Source organism: Vulpes lagopus, chromosome X, assembly GCF_018345385.1.
Source record: "Vulpes lagopus strain Blue_001 chromosome X, ASM1834538v1, whole genome shotgun sequence".
NCBI classification, from domain to species: Eukaryota; Metazoa; Chordata; class Mammalia; order Carnivora; family Canidae; genus Vulpes; species Vulpes lagopus.
The window spans coordinates 121,562,652-121,577,082 of record NC_054848.1 but is presented as its reverse complement, the minus strand read 5'-3'; the positions used below and the strand labels follow the sequence as shown (position 1 = coordinate 121,577,082).

At 52.5% G+C, this 14,431-nt stretch overlaps 1 protein-coding gene and 1 long non-coding RNA gene across 3 annotated transcripts in view; one reads left to right on the top strand and one right to left on the bottom strand.

Moving 5' to 3' along the window:
• The first annotated feature begins 754 nt into the window (after window positions 1–754).
• LOC121483093 lies at window positions 755–7,099 on the top strand. 2 transcript variants are annotated; one of them, XR_005985688.1, is made up of 3 exons: window positions 755–1,037; window positions 6,052–6,190; window positions 6,711–7,099. It is a non-coding gene; the product is annotated as an uncharacterized LOC121483093 (long non-coding RNA). The 2 variants fall into 2 exon arrangements; XR_005985689.1 differs by lacking the exon at window positions 755–1,037 and adding an exon at window positions 1,806–2,981.
• The window catches only part of TKTL1 (transketolase like 1), a 26,234-nt gene continuing 17,783 nt past the window's right edge, over window positions 5,981–14,431 (bottom strand). The window contains exons 9-13 of the mRNA XM_041741323.1: window positions 12,852–12,982; window positions 11,012–11,095; window positions 8,572–8,668; window positions 8,319–8,438; window positions 5,981–6,817 (exon numbers count right to left, since the gene is read on the bottom strand). Coding sequence (XP_041597257.1) covers window positions 6,645–6,817; window positions 8,319–8,438; window positions 8,572–8,668; window positions 11,012–11,095; window positions 12,852–12,982 — 605 coding nt within the window. The 3' untranslated portion in view covers window positions 5,981–6,644. The remainder of the gene's footprint in view (window positions 6,818–8,318; window positions 8,439–8,571; window positions 8,669–11,011; window positions 11,096–12,851; window positions 12,983–14,431) is intronic.

Here is a 14,431-nt window from a genome sequence, read left to right as displayed (position 1 = left end):
GGTACTTGTCCCTTTCTCCTCTCTCTCTGCGGTTCATCGCAGCGCTGCAAGTCCACACCGTGAAGGTGTCAATCGCCCTCCAGGCCGCTCCGACTTCCTGGTGGAATCGCCAGGTCACGGCCTGTGGGCACTGGACGTCTTAATACGCAAAGTAATTGCCTCCCCGAAGGACGCGCACTTGCCCTCCACTAGGGCTCTTAGTTCTCTGTCACGAATGTCGCACATGTTTCCCTCAGTACGTCTTTGTCTTGAAAGACTCAGCTTGCTGGTTGGGCTGTCAAGAGGTTATGGGTGTTGGGCGCCGGGTGGCTCAGCGGTTGAGCGTCTGCCTTTGGCTCAGGGCGTGATCCCGGGGTCCTGGGCTCCCCGCAGGGAGCTGCTTCTCCCTCTGCCTGTGTCTCTGCCTCTCTCTGTGTGTCTCTCAGGCAGAGACAGAGACACAGTGAGAGGGAGAAGCAGGCCCCATGCAGGAAGCCCGACGGAGGACTCGATCCCGGGTCCAGGATCATGCCCTGGGCCGAAGGCAGGTGCTAAACCACTGAACCACCCAGAGATACCCCTCAAAAAGTCTTTTTTTTAAAAAAAAAAACAGAAGTTATGCCTCTTTTTTAAGATTTTACTTTGAAGCGCTGTGTACACCCACGTGGGCCTCGCACTCACAACCCCGAGGTCCAGTTGCTTGCTCCGCAGCGGAGCCGGCCAGGCGCCCCGAAGTTGCACTCGTTTGTAGGACCAACTGTAGGAAGCTCCCAGTCGATGATCCTGGGCACAAAGGCCTCTTCCCTCGCGTGAGGCCGGTCAGGTGACTCGGGGGGGCGGGGGGAGCTCGGCAGTCCCCGCTGCCAGTCCCTCCGTGCCCCGCGCTGGCAGGGTGGCCCGCTGGGCCCATCGCCGCGGCCCCGGGTGTCGTCCACACGGTCCCGTGCTGCCCGGGGCCGCAGGGTGGGGGCCGGCCCCGCCGCTCTGCCCCCGGGCCCTGCCAACCAGGGATGCCAGTCCCGTGCCGGAGAAGGGCGGGAAGTGGGGGATGGGGAAAGGTTAGTGACGCTGTTTCAGTGCATCGGTGGCCTGCGGGTCAGCCAGGGAGATCCCTGGGGAGCAGAGCCAGGGAATGAGAGGAGTGAGCGGGGCTGAGGCCGCGGCTGTGGGGGGAGCTGCCCTGGGGTCCCGGGTGCCAGGGGGGACGGCTTTCAGCAGGGACAGCAGGTCCTGCCCACCCAAACCCAGGTTCTGGAAGGGTGAGCTCCGCGGGGGAAGGAAGGACAGGGATAGGAAAAGAGGTGGGCGTGACTGAGCTGCGGGTGGGGGCGTGGGGGAGATGCCCCCACTCCCGTCCCAGTGTCCCCGCCGAGCAGGGGCTGCCTTCCCCTCCCCTGGCTGCCGGCCGAGGGGCTCCAGCGGGCCCCCTGCTGCTGGAGGAGCCGCCCCCCACCGTCCTGCCAGCACTGCTGGTCCTGGCCCAGCTCCCCAGGGGGGAGCCCCGTCTCCAGGTGAGGAAAGGAGGAGAGCCCTCCAGCGGGTGGGGCGGCTTCCTCTGCACCCCCGGCTGGCAGGCAGCTGAGGCCCCGTCCAGGCGCGGGGCTGCCAGCCCAGCCCTTCGGGGGGCCTGCTCTACAGTCCCCCGGGGATCCCGCAGGCTCCTGAGGCCTGAGAGGGGGCCTCGGGCCAGCACGCAGCCGAGGGCGGAGGGTGAGCCCGAGAAGGGCCTGCTCACGTGGTTAGCCGTGTGTGGGCGTGTGTGGGCGCCGTGTGCGGAGGGGGCTGCGCCTCAGGGACTGGCCTTTGAATCCTGCTGAGCTCACGGAGGGTGCTCACAGGTGTTTACACACGTTTTGCACTACTGGGGTAGAAAGCCAGTCACTCCGCACGTGGCCAACAGCCCCTGAGCTACACGGACCCGAGGACCCAGGGCAAGGCGTCCCGGGAAGAGCCGTCATCCGAGGGGCCGGGCCAGGCACAGCTGGGCGGCCGGTCGCCAGGGCCGCACCTCTGGGTGTCGGGGTGGGGCGTCCCAGCCCCAGGCTGGGCGCAGGGCTTCCTTCAAACACAGGGAAGCGTCCAGGCAGGTGTGGGAAAGCACACGAGGCCTAAGAACCAGGGTCATTGCAGCAGGAATGGCGGGGGGGGGGGTCTCCGGGGCCTCAGCAGCCCCCTCCTGCGGGGGTCCCCCCTTGAGGGTCACGTGGCTTCCTCCTTCCCCGTGGGTGGCCGCAGTCCCCCCAGGGAGGCCGGGTCTCGGCTCTTCCAGGGCCCTGGGTGCTTCCGACGCCAGCCCCCCTCCTGCCCTCGCCCTGGGCCTCAGCTTCCTCCCACAGCCCCGGGGCTACGGGCTGCTCCGGGCCTCCCGTCCCGCAGTCCCTGCAGTCAGGCCGAGGCCCCTGCTGCTCGCGTGCAGTTCCCTCCGTGGAGGGACTGTTTCTAGAATGCTGACTCCTGCCGCGTGATTGGGGACTGAACCGGCGTGGCCTCGGAGCCTGGGGGCGGCTCCGCCCTTGCCCTTGGGGGGTGAGGCTCCCGGCGGCAGGGACTCCCAGGCGGCAGGCTCAGGCCGGCCGGGGGCAGGCGGGTGCTCCCCTGCCGTCGTGGCGCTCACCATGGCTGTGAGGTCGGGGTGTGCGAGGAGCCCGGGGCGCCCCGGCAGCGAGCGGCGAGGAGGGGACGAGCGCAGGGTCCTTCACTGTCCACTGGGCTCACAGTAGGACGAGCGGCGCCCCTGCACCGCAGCCCCCCAAATCCTCTTACTCGCTCTCCCTCAAGGGCTCAGGGCTGGAAATCAGACACGGGGTTTCATTGTGCGGCTCACAGATGCCAACGTCAGTGGAATTCCCAGGCTCTCTGCGTTTCCCACGTGCGAGGGAGGCCGGCGTGGAGGAGCGTGGCCCTGCAGCCCGGGATTGGGACCCACGGTTGGCCTCGCTGGGAGCTGAGGATCGGGGAGCTCCGCGTGCCTCTGAGCGTCAGCCTGCCGGGGGACGGGCCGGGTGAGCGTGGGCACGCCCCCTGCCCGCCCCTTCCCGGGCACCAAGCCCTACCTTGGGTGCTGGGCGTCCCCGGTTGTCCTCCCGTCCGGGCCAGGCAAGCCTTGGGGCGTGTGCCCCGCGGTGCCGAATTCGCGGCCAGCGCCCCTGGGCCCGCGGTCCCGGAGTGCGGGGGGGCAGCGCCGCTCGGCTGCCGCGCCCGCGGGAGGGCTGCTCCGTCGACGACTGCGCGCGCACCCCATGTGCTCCGCCGGCCTGAGTTTGAGGACGATAGCAGTGTCGCCTGTCATTTCCATGTCGGCCTGGCGACGCCCGCACAGCCCTGCCGCCCCCCTACCTGCAGGTCCGCCCCCCGCCCGCAGCCCTGTCCCTCCGGGCGTCACCCCCCGCCGGCGGCGTCCCTCAGTGTGGGGCGTACCTCTGGCCGTCGCTGGGACCCGACGTTAGCAGCAGGGCTCCCTCCCCCAGCGGCGCCTGGGCCCCGGGCTGCTGCGCCCCTCTGGGCGTGGGGGTGCGCACCTCCGGGCGGCGGCCTGGCGCCGGCGCCGCCCATTGGCTGGAGCACAATGAGTGACGGCACAGACCCCAGCACGTGGCCCGCGCCGCCCGCCGACTGCCCGTCCCGAGGGGGCGCAGGGCCGGGGTGCGCGGCGAGGGAGGCGCTGTGTAATGGTGGGTACAGGGGCCCCCGCAGGCGGGGCTGGGCCGGGTGCGAGGAGGAGAGGGCGGGGCCTGCTGGAGGCTAAGGCGGGATGGTGGGTGGGGGGAGGCTGGGGCCGGGGAGTGGGCCCGCCTGGGAGGAAGCCGTCCGTGGGGACATTCCGAGGACACCTCGAAATCCTGGCCACGGGCCTGTTAGCTACCAGCAGCAGCAGCAGCACGGTCATCCCTTTACAGATGAAACAAACTGAGGCATAAAGGGTCTCACACACACACACACACACACACACACACACACACACACACACGCGCGCGCGCACACACACCCCGCCCCAACGTGCGGCGGCTTCCCGCACCTGCGCACCTGCACCACCCGGCCGTGTGCGTCTGCCCAAAGTGACACTCAGGAGCTACAGCGGGCGCAGCTGGCCACAGGTGCTCAGGCTGCTCTCGGGCCTGCTCGTGCCCAGCACCCGGGGCGCCCGAGCGGGGGCTTCGGAGGGGACTTTATTACGGCGCATATTCGTGACTTTGTTCTATTCCTGGTGTGGGTTTCACCGGATGCGGCATTCTACACCTGAATCCAGCAGGTGTGCCGCTCATGCGTAGTCCTACATTCCGGGTGTACTCCCAAGGGCCTTCCTAGGGTGCCCAGTGCCTTACAGATGGCAGGGCACCTTCGCACTCCCTCCTCACGGAACTATTTACCCGCACACCCACACACAACACTCAAAGTAGTAAATTGCCCCAAGTCTGCAACTCCACCCCTAGGCTTATATACAGCGAAGGGACGTGAACACTCACATCCATGGACTGGAGCGGGAATATCGGTAGCGTTGGTCACGATAGAAAGTGAAAGCCACCCAAATGTCCCCGACTGGTGAACGGATGAAGTGCAGTATTTACACTGAAGGAAGGGATTATGTGGCCAGGAGGAGGAATGGAGGCCTGGCACATGTTACATGAACGAGCCTCAAATGCATTACATGAAGCAAAAGAAGCCAAACCCCAAAAGGCCACATACCCTGTACGACTCCACTCCAATGTCCAAAACAGGCAGATCCACAGACAGAAAACACACGAGTGGTTGCCAGGGGCTGGGGGCTGGGAGTGACTACTTAAGGGTTCAGGGTTTTCTGGAGTGATGCAAATGTCCTGAACCTGACCAGGGGATAGTTGCACAACTCGGTGATTATACTAAAAACCACCAGATTGTAGTTTGAAAACGTGAATTATATGGAGTGTGACATGGTTAGTTAAAGGAGGTCAAAATTTTTTGCTTATTGGGATCCCTGGGTGGCGCAGCGGTCTGCCGCCTGCCTTTGGCCCAGGGCGCCATCCTGGAGACCCGGGATCGAATCCCACGTCGGGCTCCCGGTGCATGGAGCCTGCTTCTCCCTCTATGTCTCTGCCTCTCTCTCTCTCCCTCTCTCTGTGTGACTATCCTAAAAAATTTTAAAAATTTTTGCTTATTTTTATCTTCTAATTTTTGAAAGATTTGACAGAGCCAGCAGAAGCAGGGGGAGCAGCAGGCTCCTTCCTAAGCAGGGATCCTGATGCAGGGGCTGATCCCCAAACCCTGAGATCATGACCTGAACTGAAGGCAGATGCTTAAGTGACTAAGCCACCCAGGCACCCCTCTAGTTTCTAAATTTTCTACAGTGACCCTATATCAACTTATTTTTACCAATAATCCAGTTTGGTATTTTTAATATTCTTGTATATTGACTTTTTTAATCTGTTTTACACAAAAATTAATGTTTTTGAAATCTAGAGATCTTAGGAAACAAGCACAGCAATCATGCTCATTTTATGGACTGGGAAACCAGTTCAGTGATTAAAATGCGCAGGAGCAGAGTGGGCCCCCAGGAGGACTCCCAAGTGCCAGGGTAGTTCCTGGGTCTCTACCATATATTCTAGAACAAAGACCCCTGATGACCACTGAATGAGGGAAATAAAAATTAGTAGGACCGTAACAGACACTTCCAATCAATTATAGATTTAGTTTTCAACCTTGGTCCCATCTTTAACTTTTTTAAAAAAGATTTTATTTGTTCAGAGAGAGAGAGAGACACACACATGCAGAGGGCCACACACTGTCCTCTAGCGGCACACCTCCTATACCCTTTCCGTGGTCTTTTGTCGCAGAGAGCGTACTCTCTTTCCTGGCTTAGAAACTTTGTCCTTAATTTGAGTTTTTATCGAGGAGAAACCAAATCCCACATATGAAGCACAAAAGAGTAAAGCAGCTGGTTTTTTTTAAAACATTTTATTGATATTAACTAGTATCCTTAGCAAACAAATATAATTGAGCTAACAGTTTGGTGTGATCACTGGGCAAATAAGTCATTTCTGAAACCTCACAAAAGAGCACACTGTGGAGACTAGAACTAGTTGTGTCCTCTCTTCACAGAACAGTCACTGCAAGCAGCACAGGACATCCTGAGAGCTTTCGCTGCTGCTGCACAACCTCTGCACCGTTAAGGGGAAATGAAGGCAAACACCAGAGGTTCCAGAGCAACTGCAATCACACTGTCCCCAAGAAGCTGCAGGTAGGATGGCAGCACACAAACTCTCAAACTGGGACAGCAGTGTGTGGCAGGGTGCGACAGTGCCACAAAGCCTTAGTGATGCAGTCTACAGTTCAATTTACCTTTTCTTTACTTCTAGGAAAACACACATTTAAGAAACGTACCCTACATTGATCTCCAGCCCAGCTACTTATTGTCTTATCAGAAAACTTTTATCTCCAGTCCAGTTACTTACTTATTGTCTTATCAGAAAACTTTTATGTGGTTCTCTTATCAGCTATTCTCTTATCTATAACCTTATAACACACTTTAATGAGTCAAAGATATGCACTTGTATATGTAGTTATGGTTTAACAGGAAGAGAGTTAACTTGTTCTACTTTTTAAGAAGAAAACAGTAGGATTTAAATGATAGTCTGGCAACAGGCATAAATGTACGGTACAGAAGCCAGTCTTCTAAAAGCCAGTTATGTATTCTAGTTCATTAAAATACATTTCACGGCCACTATGATGTGTCTGGCACTGATTCCAAACATATCCAGCAGCTCGCCCGGCTTCCCACTGCGAGGCACTCCGGCCACTGCCAGCTGATGGACCAAGATGTCAGGTTCCATGGAGACAGCTGCACAGACAGCCTCCCCGATGCCACCTGGGGAAACAAGGGACATGAGGCTCTGTTCTGGAATTGGCTAGTCAGCTTTAAAGCCCCTAAGTATAGAGGCCTCTGAATTTGCTGGTTCCTAGGGAAAAATATTTTTCACTGGCCACTGATTTATCTAACAGTCATCAGTTGACTAGCCAGGAGAGTTCTCATTCAAAATGTGGGTCTCGGGATCCCTGGGTGGCGCAGTGGTTTGGCGCTTGCCTTTGGCCCAGGGCGCGATCCTGGAGACCCGGGATCGAATCCCACATCGGGCTCCCGGTGCATGGAGCCTGCTTCTCCCTCTGCCTATGTCTCTGCCTCTCTCTCTCTCTCTCTGTGACTATCATAAATAAATAAAATAAAAAAAAATTAAAAAAAAAAGGTCATTTGCCTTAAAAAAAAAAAAACAACAAAATGTGGGTCTCCAAATTGCTCCCAGCCCCATGACACTCCCCCCCAAACTGCTCTCAACTGGGGCTCCACCGATGCAGGGCTCTGTAAGCTCAGGTTCTTAAAGCTGTCGGGAACTGCCAAACGATTAAACCAACCAATAATATATACAGAAAAGAACGACCAGCAGGCCTGAAGCTGTTAGCTTCAGCAGAGCTACCTGCATGGATGGCCCTTGGGGGACACCTGGGCAATGGGCTGGTGCGAGGCCCCTGGAGCGACTGCTTTCCTCTGGGAGTCAGGAGAATTGGTGCATGCTCCCAGAGGGGACCCGTGTGACCAGCACCCAATAAAACCTGGGGTCCTGAGTCTCAAGTGGGTTCCTTAGGTCTCTAGTGATGCGTTTGCCACTGCTGGAGAGGGGAGAGTGCTCACTAGGACCCTCATGGAGGGGAGCGAGAGAAGGATGGGAAGGTGTAGGGGTTCTCCACCCCTGCCCTGTGTCTTCTCTCCTTATGGGTCCTGGTGTGTGTCCTTTCCCTAGAATAAACCTCAGCTGTGAAAGCACTCAGAACGCTCCTAGAAAATCACTGTAGGACACAGGTATGCTCTTGGGGCCCCTGACACAGGAGCACATGAAACTCCCCACTCCCTCATATGCCCCATCTAACCTTCCCAGCTCCTTCTCCCTGACACACAGTTTTTCTGCATTGACTGTGTTCTCTGCTTGCAAGGCACCATTCCCATTTTGGGAGGGAAGCAAATTATTAATCACTGAAAAGTCAAGCACAACTGTGAAGCTTTCAAGACCCCTCCCTACCCACAATGCTGAGTTCGACACTCCTTTGTGCTGCCACTGAGCGACTTGGGCACTAGGTGCTATACTATGCTGGGGTCACATAAATAAGTATGGGTATGGCCCCACCCTAAGGAACCAGTGTAGGTGGATAAGAGACCCCTAAAATGATACCCTTGCAGCAAAAGAGCAGTAACAGAGGTTGTTGGATGAGTGCCTCCTGGATGACACCCAGAAACATGTCATGCTTCTAATCATGGGAAACAAAAACACATCCCGCCAAAGCAGACATTCAAAATGATCCTCAAGGCCTGTACATACCTTCTTGGTAGTGGTCCTCCACGGTGATAATACGGCCACCTGTGGCTTTGGCATTGGAGATGATGGTGGTAACATCCAGGGGTTTAATGGTAAACAGGTCAATGACACGGATGGAAATATCTGGAGAACAGCAATAGCAGCTTTGTATGTGAAACAGACTTACAATAAAAAGACCAATTAGGGCACATGAGGCAGCCCAAGTCCTACCTCTCCCCAGCTTAAACTCCAAAATCCAGCAACACAACCAACTGACCTTCCTTGGAAAGATCTTCGGCAGCTGCTAGAGCTTCATGCAGAGTAACTCCAGCTCCAATAACAGTGACTTTGTCATTGACATCATGGCGGATGACCTGATGATGTGCCCACAAAACAAAAAAGCTGTAGTTACTACAGAGTGCATCTCCAAGAGAACACAACACCACTATGCTGCTTTTCCCCAATCCTACCAATTTCACTCAATAATTCATTATATAAAAAAAGCTGAATCGGCACACTGACAAACAAGGACTCCCTTTTTGATAAAACCTACTTCATGTTCATTTTACAAATTCATCCATCATGCTTCGTGATTTATGGTGCCAAATTACTAAATTCTTATAGAATACCTTTGGCAAAGGAGGTGGATTTCAAACTGGGATCTGAAAGGCAGGCGGCCAGAAGCAAGTTGTATGGGCCATGTGCTGCAGACCACAGCCTCATCCAGACAGGGTCTAGAAAGGCACCCTCTCTGGACTATTTGGACGTCTTGCTGGGGCATGCACACAGATAGGACTCTGACAACAAACGTGTTAATGGACATCATTTTGGGGCATTTGCAACAAACACCTTGTGTGACCAAAGTGCCCTATAAGGCCCATATGCATTGGGGGCTCATTCTGCAGCTGGGGAAAGTAAATCCCAGAGTGCGAGGAACTCACTCAGGTTAGGGCTGAGACTAGCATCCAGGCCCATCTGACATCAAAGCCCACACTCACAACCACTTGCTTGCTATTCTAGCAAGCAAAGACAGGGGCCCGGCCTTTTTCCATAGTTTTATTTCCAACCAAAGGCATCTGATGTTCTTTATTTCAACCCTTTGTATAGGTTTCCTTGTACCTTAAGAACCACTGCTGACAGTAAAAATATTCCGGGCTTGTAAGCCACTCCGTTCTTTGGCAAAGTCCTAGCTTTTTCACATGCATACGTATAAACGTGTGTGCGCGTGCACACACACACTCTGCAAAACCTAGCTCTTCAATTATCCATGCCATGCACATTACCACATTTTAACTCACACCCTCTACCATCAAGAACTTTATTTTGTCAGGACAGGGCAAATATTAGGGGAAAAAAGAGAGATATAAGAAAGCTCTGCACATCACGTGATGTCACGGAGACATTCCCCCTCCCCGCCCGCCCCTCGACCCTTAGAGGCAAACACATGGCCTTGAGTTTCAATGGGGGAGTATAGGCGGGGAACAACTGAACCTGGAGTCAGTAGTGAAGTTGAGTACTGCCACTTTCTCATTCAGTGCTGCCCAGCTACCTAGTAGCAGGTCACGGACTGTTCTGGATAGACCCAGTTTTGCAGCACTAAAACCAATCACTGCTCACTCATTCTGAGCATTGAAAACCATGAATTCTGCAGCAGCTTGACTCTTAGCAATCAAGTCAGATGTCACCTGTTGCTCCTTTCAGCCTCGCTATTGCCCCTTTCATAATTTAAGTATTAATGATATTCTAAAAAAGCTTAAAGATAAAAGATATAAAACTTTCTGATGCAGCATGATCTCCGTTATGTAAAATATACACACATGCCTAAAAGAGCTGGAAGGAAACATGCCCCAACACTTGTAAGCCCTGCTATCCAGCTGGTGCAGCAGAGCCACTTTTTCCACAGACTGCTGGTTTTCTGCACACATGGCCCTGACGGAGACCAGGTCAATGCCCAGGTCTGAGTTTTGCTCTTGCTGCTCACTAGCTGTGAACCCTGAATAAGCTGCTCATCTTCTCTGACTCTCATCTACAACACAGGGCTGCCAACAATTTGTGCTTCTAGGGCTCTTGTGAGAACACGGAAGACAGGAAGTGCCCAGTGATGCTAGCCTTTTATCAGGCCAGTGGGCAACGCATTCACATTCCCTTTTATTCTTGGCTTGGATCTGCAAAACCCCAATCTAACAGATTATACATTTGAAATAGGTTCTATAATTTGTTTAGGTTGAGGCTGTGGCAATTTACACCCAAAAGACTCAAATATCTTTAAATTGTTAACTACTTTATCCTTAAGAATTCAACGAAGAAAGAAGAAAAACTCCCGTTTGGAGAAAAGTTCACCTCAGACTGACAGTGACAGGATGTTCCTTTCTGAGAAAATCAGGCAAAGGTCACAACTGATTAAAAAAAAAAAAAAACTAGGGATCCCTGGGTGGCGCAGCGGTTTAGCGCCTGCCTTTGACCCAGGGCGCGATCCTGGAGACCCGGGATCGAATCCCACATCGGGCTCCCGGTGCATGGAGCCTGCTTCTCCCTCTGCCTGTGTCTCTGCCCCCCCCCCTCTGTGACTATCATAAATAAATAAATAAAAATTAAAAAAAAATAGAGCAAAGAAAGGATCAAGTCTTGACTGTGGGGATACCTAGTGCTAGCTTTAGACCACTAATCTCCATCTGAAATGATACTAGGAGACTCTGGGGGAACTTTTAAGGGCTTACCTTGGCCTGTCCAACTGCAAAGCTTTCTTGTGGGGTGTAAATAACTGCAGTTTCCGGTCGGCTGGCTCGAATATAGCACATCCCCTAGAGCATAAGTTAAAACCAGAGCCACAGTTTAAAAAAAAATCAAACTAAATTTCCAACTAATAAATTCATTTTAAAAAAGGGGAGGGGGAGGAAAACTTAACAGTTCTTTTGACTAAAAACAAAGTGCATGTTTTGGAGCAAAGAATAAGCATCTATAACCACTGGCAAACAGGTCAGGTGTCCCTGATCAGATTACTACCAAGCCAGGCAAAAGCCTAGGTAGGACCCTGGCAGATGCCCTCAGTGACAAGCTTTCTATGCTGTCACATTCAATGATTTAGGAAAGCTTTCCCAAATATACAGGCTTGTTCAGTCTTCACAGAACACAAATTCAGGCCACAGCACTGACTCACATTTTAATACAAAGCCCAGAACACAATGTTAAGTAAGCAACTAATTTTTGTCATAATGGCTTTTAATACTTCATTCTCAGAAATACCTTAACACACTAGAATATAAAAAGACTCGCTATTTTACCAATGAGAGGATGTAAATATGTTTATCAACTTGAACACATAAATCAGAGTATAAATGAATACTCAAGTGTCTAAAAGTATTTGTTAAATCACACACATATTTAAACTATACATTATAACCTGATATATTAATTTAGAAAACAGATTGTGTTCATTCCTTCACATTATAAACCAATCCTATTCAGTGTTTTTATTGAGATAAAATTACTTAAGTGCTCTATGAATTCTGACAAAGGCATACACCACGTGACCATCACCCAAGTGTGAATAACATTTGCACCTGCCAGAAAGTTTCCTCTGGTCTCTCTCTCCACTCTCCCCACCTGAAAAGCAACCTCTAATTTTTATCACCACAGCTTTGCCTCTTTTGAGCTTTTGAGAGATGAAATCTTCCAGCACAGAGGAGATCACTCTATATATGCACAGACATAAAGCAATTTCCAGAATATAGTAAATTAAAAAGTACAGAACGATACAGTGTGAGCCCACTTAGGTTTAAAAAAAAAAAAAGAATCATACGTCTCTAATGTGTCAGAAATGCTTAGGAACTTGTATTGCCCATCCCTATCATGCCCAGGGCTGTCTATGCAGGGCCATGGGTGGGCATAGGGATGTGTAGTGAGGACAGTCTGGGGTGACCATTAGTTGGAGCAGCTGAAAAGGTACCGACTCTGTACTCTAGCCTCCCCTGCAGCTGGGTTCTGGACAGGAATTAAGTTGAGTCCATCTGCTGCTCTTGTGTGAAACTTGAGGAGCAGCAAGTGGGGCAGAAGCCATACTCTTGCCTAAGTCGTTTCTGAGGGAAGACCAGGGCTGAGGACTCTGAGGTTTGTTTGCAGTGGAGACACTGACCACCCACTGGCCACTAGCCACCTTTCTGGATGTCAGGAGACAGCATGCGGTGTGTCTAAGGCCAGTAACTAATAGCTCCCTGCTGGAGCCCACTCCTGTGGCATTGCTGACAGCTCCCTTCTTCGGAGCCTCTAGAGCATCCTCTCTTCTCAAACTGAGCCCTGACCCTCAGGGGCCCACTAGATGTTGTTTGGCCTCCTTTCACGTGGTCTTTTACGTGATCATGCTTGCATTTTATGTGCTTAATCATATTTTTGGGGGTAATTTTTCTGCTTTTTAAAAGAATCCTTCAACATTATCTTCCATAATGAATATTACCTTTATACTAAGAAGAAAAAATGGGAAAAAAAACCAACCATCAGTTTCAAACTAGTAGCAGAGCCCAGAAGCGTTTTGTCTTGAACCAATGTCCCCTTAAAAAATACCTTAGTATTGGCTGCCAGGAGAATAGCATGCTCAGTTGAGGTGGCATCACTTGGATAGAAAATAGTGCAGTTGGGAACAGATCGGAACATGGCTAGATCCTCCAGGGCCATCTGGGAGGGGCCATCTTCACCTGAGAAAGCAAAGCCACAGGCCAACAAAAACATGATCAAGGGCCAACTGGGAATCTGCCCTCTTCTGGACAAGCAACGGCTTACTGCCATGGGGGCCCCACACCTGTAGCAGAGCCCTACAAACCCGTCCAATTCTTGGGTCAACATGTGTAATGAGCTGCCACAGGTCTACCTCCCTTGAGACATCACTGTGACACTGTGGGTCAGGATCCTAAAACTGATCTTCCAGATCAAAATACCAGTGGTCTTATCTGGCCCTGACTCTTGCCAGTGTCTGGCACTTGATCATTGGCACTGCTATCCATGATGACTCGATGCTCTTTTCCCTGAGCACTGGTAGCCAAGTTGGCCCCATCAAGTCTCTGTGCCCCTATCCTCTTCTCCTTAGGAGGGTCTCCTCAGGCTCTGTCCTTCCTTCTCCTCTCTTCTATATTCTCCATCAAGAGACTGGAATTTTCAAACTGAAGCAGTCTTATTCATTTCTTGAGACCTTCAAAGTAGCTGAGCATACCTTTGGGGCACTCTTGAGGTGCTGTCTGAAGTAAAGGGGCCTTAGGGTATGTTTGGGAAGAGAGATTCTGGCCAGAAATACTATGCAAAGAGAAAGCCCAATGTACACTGGGGCAGCCCAGCTCTTCCAGCTAAGAAAGGGACTGTCACACTATGTACACTGCCTGGGACAACTATCTAACCTTAGGACCCCTTGCTCCTCTGGTTGGACTCAGAGCCAGTTCTCTACTTAGCAGACTGATTTTAACAGAGCACACCTGGCCCCAGACAAAAACCCTGGACCAGGTCCTCTGCCTGACTCACTTCTGAAATGCTGTTGGCTCTTCTCTCCCCACTCTACACCTACCATCTGGCCCATTCAGACTTCTGGTAAGTCCCAGAGAGGACTCCCAAGCCCCTCTCCCTTTAGGATTCTAGCAGCGTAAGCTGTCACGTCTACCTGGATGACCTAACTTCACTACAGGCACATCAAGTGCCTCATCTTTTCCACCAAGTCCTCATTTCTGTCATTCATAAACACAACTCCCTGATCTCTCTCAAGCAACAAACTACTAGACACTTTTTTTTAACTTTTTGTGCAATTTTGGACTCCTGTACCTGTCTGCAATGTTGATCTTTCCTCAGACTCACCCATATTTTCTATCCACTGCTAATACACACCATGTATCTCAATCCTTTCTCTGACTTCCCTGTTTTCTGTTGTTTCCATCTAGCCTGTCCTGCCAGGTTAATGCCCCAGAGCTGTATATGCCTCAGCTTCACTCCCCTGCATCCCACTCTTCAATGCTTCTGGCTCCATTTGACCAGCTTGCTCAGCTCAGGCAGAGAGCCCTGGGCGAGCTATGCTCCTCACTTCCCTGGACCCATGCTGCTTATCCCCACTTAGAGAGTACCACACCAAGAGCAGAAATGAAGTCCGTGATACTGGGCTGGCCTGA